The sequence below is a fragment of the Thalia democratica genome, chromosome 3 (genome assembly GCF_965202585.1).
Source record: "Thalia democratica chromosome 3, ktThaDemo2.hap1.1, whole genome shotgun sequence".
Lineage (NCBI taxonomy): Eukaryota > Metazoa > Chordata > Thaliacea > Salpida > Salpidae > Thalia > Thalia democratica.
The window spans coordinates 55,096,346-55,115,331 of record NC_139167.1 but is presented as its reverse complement, the minus strand read 5'-3'; the positions used below and the strand labels follow the sequence as shown (position 1 = coordinate 55,115,331).

The window sequence follows — 18,986 nt, the reverse complement described above, 5'->3', positions numbered from 1 at the left end:
AATAATTCACTTATTGCTGCTTTTTGTCTAAAAATAAAAATAAAAGTTTTTAGCTGTGTTTTTATACAGTTTTTATTAGTTTTGGCACAGTTAATAAATCTTAACCTAAGTTTTTTAAACTTGGCTACTGAAAATGTGGTAAAAATAAAATTATAAAAAAATACACAAGTTGATATTAACTAAAGGATTTTCAAGCTTATAGTAATTATTACCGTTTAATTAGTCTAATTAAGCAACTAGATTTGTTTGTTAAAATTAGACTTAATACTGAATATTAAGAATTTTAAAAATACAAAAAAACTCTTTTCTAACAATTGAGTTTAAATAGATGTATAACCCAATATATAACTATAGATTATTATCTATAACCACTAATTTAAGATAAACTTACTTACACTTACTAAATTATTTAAAAAATTCATTAGTTGTTAATTGATCATTGTTAGTTTAAGAAAACTTAATGTTAAGTTAAAAAAATCAATGTATAGTTTGCTTTTAAAATCTTTATTTTAAAACGATTTACTACATTAACACCTCCTGTATCTTCTTTTCGGAGGACACCTTGGTGGACACCTCCTGCGTTTTGGTGGGCACCTAGGAGGACATCTACGCCTTGGTGGACATCTAGGAGGGCATCGTCTTTGTTTAGGACGGCATGGTTTTCGTCTAGGAGCACACCTCCTACGTCTGGGTGGGCATCTCGGCACACAACGCTTGTAGTTTCTTTTACAAGGGGTTTTCCAAGGTATGTAGCACTCTGGTGGAGCACAACGATTTCGTCTTGCTTGTTTCCTCTTCCTCTCTTTTTCTTGTCCGCAAATAGTCCTGTCAAACTTTACTCCGTTTTTCCAGTAAATTGGTTTTGTAGTGCGTTTGTATCTTCCAGGACAAACCTGAACAATGTGTCCAGATGCAATCATGCGTCTAAGAGCGTTCCCAACACCTTTTAGTGTTGATTTGTACTTCATATTTTGATACTTACAGCGAATGTATCGGAAAATTTCCATTCTTTTTGCACCATTACAGCCTTGTTGTGTTTTACCTATGGCCTCACGTATCAATACATCGTAAGGTTTTTGCCATGCACCTTCAGATGGATCGAGATCATCAGCTTCAATTCCGATATCACCATCACAGATTGCATTGATTGATTCAGACTTTTCTAAAGATTCAAGAGGATTGCCTAAACCATATTGCCACGCTTTCATATTGATTAACTATACTTTACAGACAAAACAAGCAAACACAAAAAACAAAATAGTTACAAACAAGTAAAACTTAATATACTTACAACAAAAGTTGTTAATGAATATTTAATTAGATTAGTTTGGGTAAGTGACGCAACAATTAAAATGTATTCAAAACAAACTATGCTTGATTAAAATTGTTTATTCAAATAGATTGTACAGAAATATAAGTGTTTATTCTTCTTTTGTTTATACAAATGATACTTTATACTTTTTTGCAATTTTTTATTCGAATTGCTTACAATAGTAAAGCTGCTATGTATTTTCTTTAAAACTTATGTATCAGTTTGTATAATAGATCATAAAAATAGTTTTTGTTCAACACAAAAAAAAGTTAAGTCGCTTTAAAATATTTCAAAGCTTAACCTAACAAAACTATTAAGCATTTTAGCCATTCTTATTTAGTTTTTTATTACTCTATTTATATCTTATGAACAACTTTATCTTTGCATGCAAATAGTATTTTGTATAAGAGTTTAGAAATAAGTAGTTTATACAAGCTCACATAATGCATAAAGATTATAAAAATCATAAAAATAGATAAATTAAAGTATTTTGGTAAAATCAAAACTAATTTAGCACATAAAATAGAGCAGTTACGTTAATTTATTAATCATTCTGTTAGACGATAAAAGCATTGTTTTTCACTAAAATATATTTCTTAAGTGATTCTACGATTTTCTAAGACTGATTAGCTTTACTACTATAAGTCATGTTTTGAGTTGTTGTAAGTTTAGTTCATGTGACCATTAAAAAGCTATGTACAACAAAAACTATGTATTGCTTTAGTTAATTTTTCTTTTAAACTTTCTTTTTTCCTAAAAATTTCTTACTTATACAGAAATTTTATCAACTAAGACATAGTAAACTGTATGTTTTTGTAAGAAAGCTTGTTGTCATTTAAAGGTAATAAGTACTAAAAAACTATTTACAACAGCTTTACACATTTACGACTTCCGTACAATATATTATTCATCATTTCATAATAGTTCTCATTAAAAAAACAGCGAAAGTTGATTCCATGAAAATTTTAGTAAATAAACTTATTTGATAAAGTTTTGGTAAAAAACCATTAAAAGTTTTCTTCTCCACAAAGTAGGACAGACTACCAGCTTACTATTCACCTAAATTGATAGTAAATGAAAACTTGAAAACAGTTTTTTTTTGCACTAAAAGTTAAAAAAATCCTCAAGTTTGAAAAAGATACCAATTTTTCTACTGATTAGTTCTAATTATATTGATAAAACTAGTTTCGTTTTTAACGAATAAAACACAATATTTGCATATTTAACCCTAATAAACATTGTTTAGTGTCAAATTAAAAAAAAAAATCATTAAGCTCAAACTGTTGTTTCAAAACTCAACGCGGAAAACTTTAATTTATAAATACTTAAAATATGTAGAAGAACTGAAAAACTTTTAATCAAGCTAAAAACATCTTTCCTATATTAGCTGGCTAAGTTTTTTTCAGTTTTCTTTTTTCTCAAGGTTTTCTATCACAACCTTATTGAGCTCTTCAGGCGCGTGCACACCCCACATAAAGTCGAAGTGGTCGAAATTTTCAATCAGTCGGCAGTGGACTACATTGGGCAGTTTCTCCTTCAGGTACTCTTGGTCCTTTTCGTGCGTCAGCAGGTCGTCGCTGCCAAAGTAGAGCGCCGTCGGTATTTTCGTCTTTGTGACGTCATACTCCGGCGGGTTCTCGGATCCGTACAACTTTAAGTTTTCGTCTTTTCCGTGGTCGTACTTTCGCGCCGTGCCCGCCAGCGCCACCTGGCTCATGTGCATCAGGTTGCGGAAGGTGACGCCGCTGTTGGCGCTGAAGCAGTGGCCCTTCGTCCCCTTCACGAACCTGTCCGGGTGCATGCCGAGCATCTCGAAGATTGTCTTCCTCGGGTCGACGCTGGTCAGCTTGTTCAAAGTCGAGAACTCGGCGAAGAGCGTGTTGTAAAAAAGAGAGCTCGGCCGCAGCTCCATGTCCTTCATTAATGAAGTGGGCAGGACCCTGCTGTTGAGAAACTTGGCCAGAAGGTTCATGTGCTTCGGAAGGTGCTTGACGGAAAAAACCGGTGCCAAGGCTTGAAAGGAGGCCAGCTTCTCGTTCAGCTGCTCGTTGTGCGACAATCCCGCCAAAGCGATCATCGTTCCTTGCGAGTGTCCGACCCAATGAACCCTCGGTTTCTTGGTCGATTTCAAAACGTGCTCGATCGCCGCCGGAAAGTCCTGCTCGGCCATGTCCTGGAACGAGAACCGCCAGTAGCTCTTGCTCTTTTCGGGGTCCAAGTGAACGTGCGCTTTCGACTGACCCGTTCCCCTCGAGTCGCACATCCACAGGTCGTACCCTGCGTCCACGAGCATGAACGCCAAGCTTCTCGGGTTGCGGCTGCACACCCACGTGCTCGAGTCGCAGTAGATGCCGTGCTGCAGTATCACCGGAGGCTTTTCGTTCTGCTGCCACGTTCCTTCTTTCGGCAGCACTCTGAACATGGTCAGTACGTAGTTGTCTCCGGTTGTCACCTTGTGCGTCTCGCATCCGTACCCGCACTCGGCGATCATCTTCTGCGTGTCCAGTTCGATTTTTTTCGGCGCCGAGTCTTCCGTTTTCGAAGAGGACGAGAACCTCTTGAGCAGAGAGTTGAAAAAGTTCATGTTGTTGCGAGTTTTAATTGTGTATTACTGTTGGTAAAACAATGTTTAATGCAAGCTCCATTGAGCTTGTAAACTAAAACATCAACAGTATTCAAACTAAAAAAGCACTTACCATAATTGGTTTTTAAAAAGCGAAATAAAATATGCTTTTTTATCTATGACGTGTTGTTGAACTTTTAGTAGTTTTTATTATAAACTTTTTCCTAAGTTTAATCTATTATGTTTTAAGATTTTAAAAGCAAAACTTTTTTGTATCATACTTTTGATTTTTATCAATTGATCTGCATTTTGATTTTTATTCTATCAATTTTCAGTCGAGTTGTGTAATAAATCTAGGCTAAAAACTGTAATCAAGCTTACACTTGTATTACTGTTGGTTGTAAAACAATGTTTAATGCATTTTTTATTAAGTTTTTAAGTTAAAAATGTTACATTCAAACTAAAGAAGCACTTATCATAACTGGTATCTTAAAAGCGAAATTAAGTATTTACAAAATTAACTTGTTCGATCTACGACGTGTTACTGATATTTAGCACTTTTTTATAAGCTTATTCTATATACAAGTAACCATTCCTATTTAAGCTTTTAATTTAAGCCTTTTGTCAACAGCTCTACTGTTTAGTTTTTTTTTTATCGTTTATTATTTTTGCTTTCATCAAATTTTAGAAGAAAAGTTCTAAAACTGACTAACTTGTTAATGGTAATCAAACTGACATTGTTGTCGTATTTTTAACTTACAAAATACAGTTTCGATTCACAGAACTTCACATTAACTAATAAAGTAAGTTTAATAACATGTAACTTTATTTGGGTATTGCGAAAGTTTCCATACCCAATGTATAGTAAGTACCGCAAATTAAAAAAAAATTATTTCTAAGGCACTATTTACAAAAGCCTCTTAAAAGACGGTTTAAAGATAGTGTAGTTTGTACTCAACAAGTATAAAAATAATACTTTAAAAAGTACAGTAACATACTAGATGACTATATTATAGTTTACAATCTCATAAACAATTTACTACGTGAATACAAATATATAAATACATGTAAATACAATTTGTATATTATTTATATGCTACACAATAGTTTTATTACAGTTTTATTTACTTCTATATAACTTTAATGAGCGTTGCGAAATGTACTTTTGTTTGTTTGCTTTGAATAAAAAGTTTATGAATTGTTGTTGTAAATCAATTAGCTGGGTGTGTCATTGTTTCAAAGACTCTTCGTAAAAAAATCTATTATAAAAAGTTTTAAGACTAAAACGTATTTATTATTTTAGTTGTTATTCATTACTTTTTAGTTTTTGAGTCACAATACATTTTTATGTTTGGGTCAATCTGTTTAACAGAAAACACTACTGTGGAAAAGATATTAGACAACAAACTCTAGAAAACTCAAATCATTTTAGTGCGAAACATTCTCTGTTAAAACGTCTGTATTTATAGTTTTTTGAGTTTTTAAGCTTGAACTATTTTGCTAAGTTAATTTGGCTGTTATTTAAAAAATTGAGCAACTTTAAAAGTTATAAAAAACGACAACCATCGTATTCCTATTTTATATTTCCTAAAGAAGTAAAAAACCAACATTAATACATATTTTTTTAAGAGGCAAAAAGTTTGGCTAAGTATAAGAAAATTAAATCTTACAAAAACACACTCTGCAAATTAAATAGAAATTTAATGGTCAGACTTTACTAAAGGAAAAAGGTCACAAAAGCAATAAAAAAAACCTAAGTTATTTTAGTAAAGCTTTTCAAAATGTGTTAACTAGAATTTAAAGTCAAAAGTAGGACAACAAATATTAAAGCTGAAAATTCAAAGTTTTTTGTTTGCGATGATATAACAACCTCTTAAACTTTCAAAAACATGTAGAAAATTGTAATGAACTGAAAATGAACCCGATTGACAGAAATCACCTGTTGTTTAAAAAATGATAAAATGTAGATCTTATGTTAGCCTTTTCAGTTTTTCTTTTTGTGTTAATATAATAAAACATAGTAACCAATATAAATGTTAAAGTAAAATTATGCAACTACTTTCAATACAAAATTAAAAATAAAAACTCTTTTTTATAGAAAGTTATACAATACTCTTTAAACTAATGTTTAAAATATTAATTATAAAAACATTTACTTTGCAAAAAATCGTTTAAAACAATAAAAGGACCAAGAAAGTTCTTTTTCTACTGAAAAACCTGATTTAAAAAAAGTATTTTGTTTATAAAAACTTATACTTATAACACAAGGGTTAACTTTCTTTGCAAAACTGCTCAATTAATCAACGTTTTAATCGCAAATTTGATGTCTTAGATTTATTGTTGTGCTAGTTTTGAGTCAAAAAGAACAAAATTTTACCATTGTAAAATAGAAAAAAAGTTGTAGTCATTTAATGTGATTTACTCAAATTCATATTTTTATAATATACTTTCGAACTTGCTACTTTTTTGGGAAAAAGAAGTCAAATTTATGCTTTTCAGGAATTATTTTACTTTTAAATTGAAAAAAGTTTGCTAAAAAAGTAACTTCTATCTATTGAACCTAATTACAATAATTTTTGTGACAACATACTATTTTGTAAAACAAAAAGACTGATAAGTCATCAAATAAAATTATAATTGTGTTTTATAAAACTTTGGCTTATAAACTAAAACCAAATAGTTTTTATGATTTTTTTTTTAACTAGCACAAGAAGTTTTATTAACTAAGAAATGTAAACAAAGTTTTTTTCAAAGAAATTAAACACTTAACTTTACAGTGAACAGTAGTTTACATATAAAAAGTTTTTTAAACGTAAAAAAATGTTTTAACTTAGAAAAATGAAGTCAATAAATTTTTAGTTTCTACGTATTTAAAACATTATTTGAGTAACCACTAATAAAACTTTTCTGCAAAACTTGAAAAAAATGTCGAACAAAAATTTGATTTAGTTTTTACGCACTCAAAACTTAATTTTAAAATAAATAAAAAATTATTAATTTACAAAAAAAATGAAATTTTTTGAAAGGCATATGCAAAAAATATTTTGAAACAAAAAATGCAGCAAATAGACAGTTTTGAATCAGTTATCTTAGAGGTTTATTATAAAAAAACTAAGACAAATACCATATAGTTTTTAAAAAGTTACAAAAAATTTTTTTGTTTCTGATATTATACAGAATTAAAATTGTTTAAAAATAAGTTTATAATTTGTTTTAAAATCATTTATAAAACAAAACTAAATACTACAAGTAATGCTGAAGAAAATTTTTAAGTAAAATCTTAGAAAAAAAAATTCAAAATAAGTTTTACAATATTTTGTAAAAAGTTTTAATAGAGTAGTATTAAATATCCGTTAAAATTATTAATAGAAAATTTTGCTTGAAACTTTAAAAACTATTTTTTTAATGAAAAATAGTTAAAACGAGTCAAAAAAGTAACATTGAAGAAATTGATATTGATGTACTTTACACAAATAAATAAGAAACATTCAAAAAAATAAAAACTAAACAGTTTATAAAACCAAAACAAAACTTAACAAAAAAAAATTATTTAAATATGTTTTGGCAGAACTTAAACGACATGTTATCTATAAAAAATGAATATCTTTTATTTTTTCAACAGTTTTAACTAGTGATCTTGTTTAAATTTACAAATATTTCAATCTTGAAATATTTTTAAAAGTAAAATACAAAATTCAACGTTTTCTCCTTCTTCTCAATTTGTTCAAATATATTTGTTTTAAAAGTTAATCCAACATTTTTTATTCGTCACCATAGTACCAACTCGGCAACAAAAAGCTTCCCAGCCACCTCAGAAACCGGATGTATGACGTCACAAGTTTGTCGTCATGGTCGAACGACCCCAGCAACCTGAGCGGGTACAGCGCCAAGTGCGCCATCCGGTGGCTCGTCACCCGGCTGTAGCATGACGTCACAATGCCGTTGACGATTAAATTTCCGCTCGCGGTATACGGCGCCACCACGTGTTCTTGCCTGCCGTTTTTCCGCACCCCAACGACTTTCTCCTTTTGGTTGTTCCGCGTTATGACGAAAACGCCGGGTTTCACCACTCTAGCTTGGACGGCTTGTATGACGTCACTATCATTAGTGGTGACGTGTATGAGGTGGTCGTGAGTCAAACGTATCGACCCCCCTCCTTTCGTTTCTATGACCACCGTGGGTTCGGACTCGCTCTCGTGAAAGTTGCCAAGGAACCGCTCGTAAAAGGGCAGCCCCGTTCGCAGGTCCATGGTTGCCACGAGCTCGCCCCCTTGCAGCTGATCCAGCCGCTTGGTGGCGTTGTTGGGGAGGTTGACCACACCGCTCGACGATATGCACCCACCGTACCTCGCACCGTCGGAATCGTCTGTAGGTAAAATGAAAGTTTTTGTTTAAAAGATACTACGTTGTCTTTATAGAACAACACAATTTTTTCCACATTTTAGAATTTTTTTTTCAATATTATTAGTTGTTTTGTGACAAACCAAGATAAAGTCGACATGAAAGTTTAAAAAACAATTTTGGATTTTTCTTTATGAAATGTTGCAGCTAAATGATTTTTAGTATAAGGTTACAATTTAAAAATAGTAGTTCTTTTTATATAGTGAAAGTTATACTTTTGCCAAATAAAATAAGTATTCTAATACAGATAGTTCAGAGACTGTTGTTTAAATTTAAGCTTATCTAAGTATTAGTTTTTGAATAGTTTTGTTAAGTACATCTTTAAAAGGGAACCGCTCAGTTCCAACCCGCGATCATTTTCCACCTGCGCACAATTCCCACCCGATCAAGACCGAGAACTGCTTACTGGTAAGAGTTAGGGGTAATAGTAAATGTAGTGATAGTAAAAGATAAAAAAAAATTAAAAAACAAAATTAATAAAAGGAAAAAAAAATGGTGGGAGTTGTGCGCGGGTGGGAGTTTTGCGGGTGGGAAATGACCGCGAATGGGAATTGTTAGTATACCCTCTAAAACTAGTTAAAAAAAATTAAAATTGAAAGGATTAATGTCTCATTATGCTTACTATATAGTTTTATAATCGAATTTAACTTAAAGTTTTGTAAGTATAACTGAATGAAAATAACTAAAACAAGTTTTACTTATGAGAACAGTAATAGTCGAAACTATTTTATAAAGCTTACTTGTCATTAGATAATAACCAATTAATAAAGTTATTAAGAACAATTTCTATACCAATATATATATAAAGACATGATACGCAATACAATATTTGGTGATTGAAAAATTACAGTGTAACTTTCGACTTATAATCTTTAAAAAGCTTAAACTACGCAAAGTAAATATACAAAGATTTTTTTTACAAATAAGAATTTTAATTACTCTTTTGTGTTCTTTTTTAAAAGTTTGTTTAATAAAACAAAATGCTTTGAAATTTATGAAGTACCACTCAGACACATTTGAGATCCTACAGAACATACTTGACATATTTTGTTATGCATTTATTGTTTGATCGTACTTTTGCTGTTTTAATTATAATTTTTTTTTCACAAATGACTAGACTATTTCTTTTCAACTTTAAAATTGGAATTTTTTTGTATTGTAGTTTTTTAGTAGATGTAAACTTTACGTCAATTTTCTACAAGCTTAAAAAAATTATTTTAACAAATAAAAGGCTAAAAGTTATCTTTTTACTAAACTTTTTACTATGACTGACTTTTGTGAGCAAACAATGTGGATAGAAACAAAACACAAACAGAACAGAGTGCCCAGGTGCCAAACAATCAATTCCACAAACAAACACTTTGACAACCACTTTAACCGAAGAAAACTGCTACTAATATTTACATCGAAAAAATTCTCAAAAGGGAATGCAAATAAGTTTTTGTTTCTTATCATGGGAAAAGTTTATTTCAGTTTACTGTTTGCCAGGACTCACACACACACACACACACACTTAATTCTAAGTGGACTTCAAATATTTATACTAGACGGCCAGTCGTTGAAAAACGTTTGTTTTACTGCTAACAAAATTTAGGAAAAAATTACTTTGAAAGCCTTTGACAGTGTTTCCTTATAACTTGCATGCGGCCTTTTGCCCTTTGCTAGGCAAACAAAAGTCTTTTGTACGGAAGCCTCTAAATGATAAAACAGGCTGCCAAGAATGAAAAATAGTTAGTAAACAACTTGAAATTTAAAAAAAGCAACGAGCTTTATTTTTCAAAAAGTGTTTATTAAAAAGTTTAAAAGTTTTCTAACTCTTTAGTTTAGTTTATTAGAAATTAAATATTTTAACACGTAAAAAGAGCAGTTTAAAACTTTAATATGTAGACTTTTATTGAATTGTTAACTTTTGTTAATCAAAACAATAAAAAAGTCTTTATAGCTCACCAAATTATATAAAACTAAACAATTAGAATCTGAAACAAAAAAAAAAAAAAAAAATTAGAAAAGTAGAACACAAAAAAATAAATTGTACAAAAAAAAAAAAGTACTAAAGCAAGGATTTATCTTTATTTATTGACAAGCAACAATTTTTATGATGTATATGTATAACTTTTATCTGATTAGACCTCTACTATTTATAATAAAACAGAGTAAGTTTCTAATAACCAGAAAAAAATATTAGAAAAACTTACTATAAGACAAAATACAAATCAGATTAAAAAAAAGTTTTACACAATAATGAAATAGTAAAAAGTTATATAACACTTGATTTAGTTGTAACACATAATGTTTTAGTTGTAGTTTTGTGAACTTTTAGACACAGAAGTTTTAATTTCAAAATTAGGTTCAACAGTTTAGTAAAACGTATAACAGGAAACACAGATAGTGTTATATAAGCATCTAAATATTTACATACTTAAAGTGTAGTATTTTATTAAATAAAACAGATGTTTTCTTTTTAATTATAGAGTGTTTTTAATTACCCTAGTACTTCTTTTAACCAGGTAGTACAAATGTCTAACTGTTTTTTATGAACTTTTTTATTTATTTTTAAACAAAATTTTTCCTTTTTTTGTACTAAATAAGTATACTAAATGAAATGAATTTGGTATCTGAATAATACTAAAAAGATACTAAAGTAAACTTATTGTTCGATAAACAATATACGTATAATGTTCTTATAGTGGTTTAGTTTGTTAAGATTAGTTAATGTTTTTAATAAAATGCTAAAGTTTATGATAACTTCAAGTTCTTTGTAAAAATGTTACTCCAAAAACTGTGTTTTGCCTTTACTGGTGGTAAAAAATTAAAGGCAATAAAAAATAAAATTGAAAACAACTGTGTTTTATGACTAAACCTTAATTTTAGGTAAAATCATTAAAATCATTACGCATCGTGTGGAAATAAGCAAAGAGCAGCGAAAAAAGTTCTGCTGCTTATAAATAAACCAATAAAAGGCAAATAACGAGATTATAAATTTTGCGGCGTGAGAATTCAATGGTGGCTTTTTAATCCTTTTACCAACGAAGCACTCAAATCTGCTTTTTCGGTCGCAAATTTGACCGTTGCATTGAAATGTTTTATTATGGTAATTTGCTTAAATGTTTTCGGAAAAACTTCATCAATGACGATTACTTATTTTTATTTTGTTTTATAAGTAAGGTTTGAAGTTGAGTATTTTTACGCATGTTTAGCAGAGAAATAAGCGCTACGAACAAATACTTACTTTAACCTTAATAAACACAGTGTAAAACTTTTTGTTAATAATATTTTGATGATCTTTTTTTTAACTGAAAATTTATTAGGTTAAAGTTGCAATCTGAAATTAAACGTCGTGTACTAATTTTTTTAATGTAAAAAAACAAAAATAAAAACAATAAAACTATTTTATTACCACTTCGACTCACTTTTACATTAACAACTTTTTTTTTCTCATAAACTTGTACACTGTTTAATATTTATGTTCTTTATTAATAATAAACAATTAAAAGAATAAAAGCACACAAGGTTTTTATTCATACGTTTTAAATCCACTAAACGGAATACTACTTTTACCAAAGTGTTTGCTTGTTTGCGTTGTTACTCATGAATAGCGTGATAATATTACCGTATGGCCGCGAAAATAAACTTTATTTGTTTAATTGAATACACTGAGAAACACAAAGTGAGCTGAATAAAAGAACGACTTTGTGGAACTTTAAAAGTTTGTCTGATACACTAGCTTAAAGTTCGCTTAAAAACTGTAAGTGAAAACTTGACGTTTCTATTTAAATCTAGATTAAAAAAAAAATTGAATTGTTAGACTGTTCAACCTCTTAAAATGCAAAAAAAAAAACAAAAAAAAAACAAACAAACGTATTTACTAGTAAAGAGTTATCATTTTTAGCAACAAAAATTACCTGGTTTCACGCTCAAATACAAACTTCCCCTCGTGCGAAACTGCACAAAGTCGAAGCCCGTCTGAACGGCCATCCCCGCGATCGCCCCCAAGTAGCTCTTCGTGTTGGGTTCCACCACTATCAGCGCCCTGCCCTCCCCGTGCAACGTGTTCTCCGGGTCAACGTGCCCCATCATGTAGTTGGGGCTGGTCCGGTTGGCGTACGACTTGAAAACGTACACGTCCTTCTGCCACGTGTTCCACGTCCTGCGGGCCAGCAGCCTCAACAGGCGCGCGCACCTCTGCGGGAGGGAAAATAAAATTTTGTTTTAATGCTTTTTAAGTTTTCCGTTTAGCAGTTTTCCTTAATGTTTAATTTTTTTTTATAAATAAGTATGGTGAACAAAAAAACATTCAATAAAAAAAAAGGTTTAAGGGCCTGGGTATTAAACAGCTTTTAAACAACAATCTTTTTAAGTCCTTTATGTTTAAAAAATATTTTAGTCAGCCGTTAAAAAAAAACTCAAACTAAGCTGTGAAATTTTAAACAAATAATGATAAAAGTAAATAAAAATTTCTCAACATGCTCCAGTCGTAAAAACCAACTTCTAGGCTAAGCAAACAAACGAATAAACAAAAAAAAATTCTTTACTTATTATTTTACTATTATTCAGTCCACTCACCTTGCTCATAAGCCTGCTGTCGTGCGAGTTGAACCTCACGTTGGGGCCCCTGAACCTGACCAGGTCCCCGAATTTTTCGTCCCCATACTCAACCGGGTCCCCACACGGACCAGCTGCCATGATACTGCACTCGTCACTCACATCCGGGTGCCTCTCGAACACTTTCAACGCGCGAACCTTCTTCGACCGGTGCCGCCGCGACTGGAAACCAGTGCCCGGGCCGCAGCCCGAAGTGGCGGTCAAAAGGACTAAAAAGGTCATAAAGTAATCGAGAGCTTTCATTTCAAATAGAATATAAATATACTATTTCTTTAGTAAACAAAATGAACAAAAACGCCTGCAAACAAAATCTTCTGTGTTCTCTCTGCTCGGCACCGAGGCAAGAATGAAAATGTCGAGAGCAGCTACTTGACTGTGCCGTTTTAAGTCGCTTGGTGGCGCCACACACGCCTTGGTGCTCGACGTCATCGAGATAAAAAGAAAGCTGCAAAGGGACACGCGCGCCCGTTGAAAAGGGACTGAAGACGGATGCTCGTCAAACATTAACTTCTGCTGGTTTTTGTTTGCACAATCAACGAGGTGTCAAGCGTTACTTTCGGTTTCGGGAGTTTTTCGCGCCGTGTTTGTTTGCTTTTACGCTAGAATTTCAGGCTAACCGGGTCATGTTAGTAGTAAATCGCATTGGTGTTGCAAGTTAACTTATAACAAGGTAATACGACAATGCTACTTTTTAGCTGGCTTACAGTCGCCATCTACAACTTACTCAAATAAACTTAAACTGTAACTTATATATTTAACCTACAGAAAAAGTAAAAAATCAAAACAAAATTTGAGCACTAAAAGATGTCTATTTGCTATGTAGTATATCAGAATACAAGTATTAATGATTAAAGAATTTTAATATAGCTCCAAGAACGAACATGCGAGTATTATTTTTATTCCAGCCACTTCAAAGACCGGTACTCGACCGACACAAAAGCCTCCTTCCTTATTAAGCAACACCCTCAACACTCTAATCCACCCACCAAGACTTTTGTTCTTCTTGCCGAAGCAACTCGTTAAACCCCGCGCAAAGCCCTTTCGAGTATGCGTGTGACGTCATAATCGAAAGTTTTCTTCGAGCGCCGTTGACTTTGTTCTTTCGCCGTTTTTTTGTTTTTTAGCAAAGTTAAGCAGAATTTCTTGAGGGAAAGTAAAAAAATAAAAGCCAAGCAAAAATAATTGTTTTGATGTTGAACAGCAAAAAAGTATATTTCGTTCCATTTCGATTTTTTTGATCGGTAGCACAAAGTAAATATTTGATTTTACAAAAAAAACTCTTATCTGCTTCTGCTGCAGCGAATCACTTTGTAATTTTTCTGCCCCCACCATGATTTATTGCGCAACCCTGGTTTGTGTCGCAGACGCTTTAATTAGGCTTTATCGGCTGGCACTGTGCAAACACAATTATCTTATGTGTGTGTGTGCAAATTTCAAATTTTATTGAAATAGGAAAGAAATTACTACGATGTTTGTTTAGCAGGTCATTTTCATTAAAAAACAGAAACATTTGAGCTGTTTTGTGTAAATGTTTTAAAGGAGTTATAGTTGTTTGCTAAAACTAAGTGATTTTTTTTTACATTAAAGTACTCTTCAAATTATGTAGACAAGTATTTTTTTCTAAATAAAAGCTACAAACATAAACGCCATACTTTGTGTATTATAATATATTTGCTTAACTATAGCGATTTTGTTAAAGATAAATGAAGCATAATTTTTTAAAACTAACTGAAATTTAACTGAAAGTAAAAATATCTACATAAAAGCTACTGATTCAAGTAAATTGCAATTGATAATGTGTAAGTTGAACAGTATTTAAACATTTTTTTTTACTTATTTTACTAATAAAACTTTCTGCAAAAAAACAACTACGACAAAAGTTCCTAGAAAGAAGTACAAAAACATTATTTAAGTGATCTCATTTCAATAAAAGTATTGCTTTTTAGTTTATTCAAATCGATAAAATTTCTCATCAACAAAAAAACTTTCGTAAATTTAATTCACATACATTAGGTACTTCAACTCACATTCAAACTTGTATAAAAAATCATAAAAAAGCTTAAAATCAACAGTCAAACTTTCAGAAACTGAAAAATATAACCTAAATTTGATTTAAAAAAATTCTTACTTCGTTAAAACCAAAAAAAGTTAATTAAAGTCAAAAAATCCCAGCAAAAACAATATTTTCAATATTTAGTTCACACGCAGCAAACTGCTCCGATTAAAATCCGACTTTTTGCAACGAATCAGCATGTTATCTCGCACAGCCCGTACTGGCTTCCGTTGCAGTCGTCGTCGAACAGCTTCCAGCTCCACTCGTAGTGGAAGTTCGCCGTGACGCAGTTCTGCTTGTCCTCGTACCCGTTGGGCTCGCCGCCCGCCCACGGGAACAATAGGTTGTCAGGTATGAGGGTGTCGTCGAGGAACTTCAGGTGTTCCCCCCTCCTTCGCACCCCCACCCAGATCCACGTGTATTTTTGCGCGCTCAACGCTTCTTCGATCTTCCTGTGTGGGAAGAAATTGATTAATTGGGAAAAGTACTGAAGTTCATTTTTTTTTGGGTTTATAATATTTTTTGAGCTTTTAAAATATTAAAAAAAAATTTAACTTTTGATTTTAAAATAGTAATACATTATTTTATAACTTGTAGGATATTTTTAGCATTAATTTTCAAACACCGAAAACAGATCTAGCTAATTTTAAATAGCTAAGCTTTGTTTAATTACTTAAAAGAAAAGTTTTCTAGATTTGTAAAAGATATTAAGAAAATATAGAAACGAACTTTCCAAAAAGTAGTGTTTTTATTTTGATAACTTAACGCTTAGAGCAAGAATTGAAACTAGAGTAACGCTAAGAGAGAAAATAGTGCTTACTAAATAAATTAACTTTATAGTCGAAGATCCTAATACAAACAAAAACTAAAACAAAATGATAAAAAAGTAACAACAGCTATAAGTTAGCTTTTAACCAACCCTTGTTTTAGTTTATTATACTTTTAGCAATTTTCCTTAAACGTTAATAGTATTTATACAAAAGTTTAGCATTGCTAGTCCTAAAGTGTTTTACCAAGCCTTAAAGTTTTAGTGACCTGATGTTTGTAGTTTCTCATGAACAGGTTATAAACGAAAAAGTTTAAAAACATGAACAAAATAAACGAGCTAATTTAAAAAAAAAAAAGTTTTTAATCAACTACGAAAAACTTTACCTATGAAATTTTTGTCCGCTAGGTGCTAAATTGTTGGAAACAATGTCACCTCCCCACGCTCTACACTGGTACCTTGCTTGCCAGAAGTTCATTTTTTTAGATGTTAGCTCGTACCTGAAGCAGTCTGCAGCTAGTATAACATAAATATAATTTAAAATGTATTCAAAATATTATAAATATAATTAAAAAAACAAAAAACGCTGATTTATTTTTAGAACAAATATCAAGATTTACTTGTCTTAATAAGTTTTGAATAATGTCAAGATAAGTTATAATTATAAAATAAAAAATTTTTGTTTACACTTTAAATTTAGACAAAGTAAACTAAAAGTAAAAATGTACAGCGTTTTACATTTATTTTTAAAATAATATAAACTAAATGCATTTAACAAATGAAAATTAAAACACTTTAATAATATTTAAACCACTATCAACAACTTTTGATTACTTTATCCCTTTAAACATGAAGCAACAATTAAGGAGAAATAGTTTTATCAAAACAAACAAAATTTTATATAGTATGAATACCTTTAACAGGAGTTAATGATGTCGTTGTTAGTCTTTTTGTCGTTGTTGTTTTTGTAACTTTTGCTTTTGCTATTTTTGGTTTAGTTTTAACTAAGTATTTATCAGAGTTTTTAGAACTTTTATCAGGTAAAGGCTTTTCAGAACTTATTTTAGTTGTGAGATTTTTGGTACTTTTTGAGTCTGTTTTAGTTGAAGATTTTTCAACTTTTTTAGCTTTTGTATTAGGTGGAGGCTTTTTAGAAGTTTTTGACTCTGTTTTAGGTAAAGGTTTTTTAGAAGTTTTTGACTCTGTTTTAGGTAAAGGTTTTTTAGAAGTTTTTGACTCTGTTTTAGGTAAAGGTTTTTTTGAAGTTTTTGACTCTGTTTTAGGTAAAACTTTCCTGCTATTGACATTATTCTCATTAGTTTCAGCACTTGTTGTAGAAATAGTTACTTTAGGGCTTTTAATCTTTGGTGAAGTGGTTATAAACTGTTTTGAAGACGTAATACCTGCATTTTTTGAAACTTTTGTCAGTTCAGTAACTTTTTCGGAGCTTGATGACTGGACTGTAGTTTTGTTATCCGATATGCTTAATGATTTACCTGTTTTAAAAAACACAACTGAGTACAATCATTATATAAAATTTTAATTAGATACATAAAAAAACACCTTCCTGTATCTAATTGAATAGTTTTTTTAACTAAAGCCTCTATTCTATTAAATTGAAAAAATTAAATAAATATTGCATATTAAAGTCTATTAAAATTAAAACTTAAATAACATTTTTATTATTATTTTTCTTTAAAGTTTCAAAACAAAAAAAAATTAAATAAAGCTACTTAAGCTAACAAAAAGATGTTTAAGAGAAAGCACTTTTCAGTTTTTTAAGTCTAATAAAAAGTTTGAAAGAGAGTGAGTATACACTGAAAGTCGAATATTTGTATTTTTAACAAACCTAATACAAACATTTAAATTGTTTAAAAGTTCAGATCAACAGCTTTAAAGTTACTTGAAACTAAAAGCTCGCACAGTATTTTTTGTTAAAAACTCACGTATAAGATTATACTTAATATACGAAGTAAGGTTACCAAAAAAACTTAGTTTAAAAAGGTAGAGTTTAACGTTGATAGTCTGGATACTAAAACTTGATTGAAATAAAATTAAAACTTACAACTTAAACATTTTCTAGCATTACAAAACATGTTAAATATATATTGGCTAACCGTTATCCGCAACTTTTGGTTGGTTTCGTTGATCATGAGGTGGCGTCATTACTATTCCTATAATAATACCCACAATAACCCCTATAGTTACTAGTGTGAGAACGACTGCTCCTATTTTCTTTTGCCTATCCATTATTACAGACTTTACTTATCTTAAAAATGGTTTAAATAAAATTTTGAAGCTGTACTATTAAGCTTGGCAAAAAGAAACTGATGCTTCATAATATATTAACAAAAAAGTTATCTTGATAACCAAAAACAACCAGTAGCCATTGTTCAATCTAGTTTTTATACTAATCATATTATTTTGTACCGACTTTTAAGCTATAATAGATTGCGTAAGAATTTGTTATTTTAAATAAAAAACCAGTCCTTAAAAAAAATGCAGTTTTTACAAAAATATGTAAATATCAGTTTTTAGATCAGTTTAGAAAAAAGTAAAAATGGTACTTTAGTTTGCAAAACCTTATTCACATATACAAACTTATCTTAGCTTTAAAAGTTTAAAAAATAAAACTAAATAACTCGGAAAAAAAACGTAAAGTTTAGTAAAACAAATACATACTTTTCTTATTTTTAAAGCTGAAATTGGTTTGTGTCACTTACAAAAAAGTATTCATAGCAAAAAGTAACAAGTAAATAAAATATATAAACTCAAGTTTATAGTTTGTATGCAGTCTATCTTTTTCCTATAAACCAAAAATCGCTTTATTTTTGACTTTTAAAAATTTAGATTAAAATGTTAAATTACTACAAAACACAAGGAATTTTAACATATAAACTCATTTCCGTGTAGCTTATTGCGTTGTAACAGCATGACATTAATACATGTAACATTACGTAATTAAATTATTTTTCTAGTTATTAACCTTTTTTAGTTATTTATTACAACTGTAGAATTAAAAAGTAATGAGTTGAAAAATGATACTTTATTGGTAAACTTTTGTTAAAAACAACTTGTATAAAAAGTTATTAAACTCATTCTAATTAAAGTTTAAGTGTTTAACAACAATTTACAAACTATATAAATTGATAATTGAAACAATACTTAAAGTTTTTTAAGTTCAACAATGTGAAATCTATATGTAAATAGTGTAGTTATAAATATATTTAACTTTATTTCAATTTAAAGGGTCTTTAGATTAATAGAAGCTATTTAGACTTCAAAACAA

General features: G+C 30.3%; 3 protein-coding genes across 4 annotated transcripts; all 3 read right to left on the bottom strand.

Moving 5' to 3' along the window:
- Window positions 1–2,714: 2,714 nt before the first annotated feature.
- On the bottom strand, window positions 2,715–3,896 carry LOC145832428 (lipase member K-like). Its single transcript, XM_082939743.1, has one exon. It carries the CDS (start codon window positions 3,894–3,896, stop codon window positions 2,715–2,717), a length of 1,182 nt encoding a protein of 393 aa, XP_082795869.1.
- A 3,740-nt stretch (window positions 3,897–7,636) lies between these two features.
- On the bottom strand, window positions 7,637–13,307 carry LOC145832427 (desert hedgehog protein A-like). Its single transcript, XM_082939742.1, has 4 exons — window positions 13,175–13,307; window positions 12,840–13,087; window positions 12,179–12,458; window positions 7,637–8,241 (listed from the first exon to the last, which is right to left on the bottom strand). The coding sequence occupies exons 1-4, from the start codon at window positions 13,305–13,307 to the stop codon at window positions 7,637–7,639; spliced, it is 1,266 nt and encodes a 421-aa protein (XP_082795868.1).
- Window positions 13,308–15,110: 1,803 nt separating this feature from the next.
- LOC145831941 (L-selectin-like) lies at window positions 15,111–17,957 on the bottom strand. Of its 2 annotated transcripts, none has more exons than XM_082939294.1 (4): window positions 17,815–17,957; window positions 16,612–17,193; window positions 16,084–16,213; window positions 15,111–15,383 (listed from the first exon to the last, which is right to left on the bottom strand). In XM_082939294.1, exons 1-4 carry the CDS (start codon window positions 17,945–17,947, stop codon window positions 15,125–15,127), a joined length of 1,104 nt encoding a protein of 367 aa, XP_082795420.1. In that variant the 5' UTR covers window positions 17,948–17,957; the 3' UTR covers window positions 15,111–15,124. The 2 variants fall into 2 exon arrangements, with proteins under 2 accessions (XP_082795420.1, XP_082795421.1); XM_082939295.1 differs by having other exon boundaries at window positions 17,101–17,193.
- Between the last annotated feature and the right edge of the window lie 1,029 nt (window positions 17,958–18,986).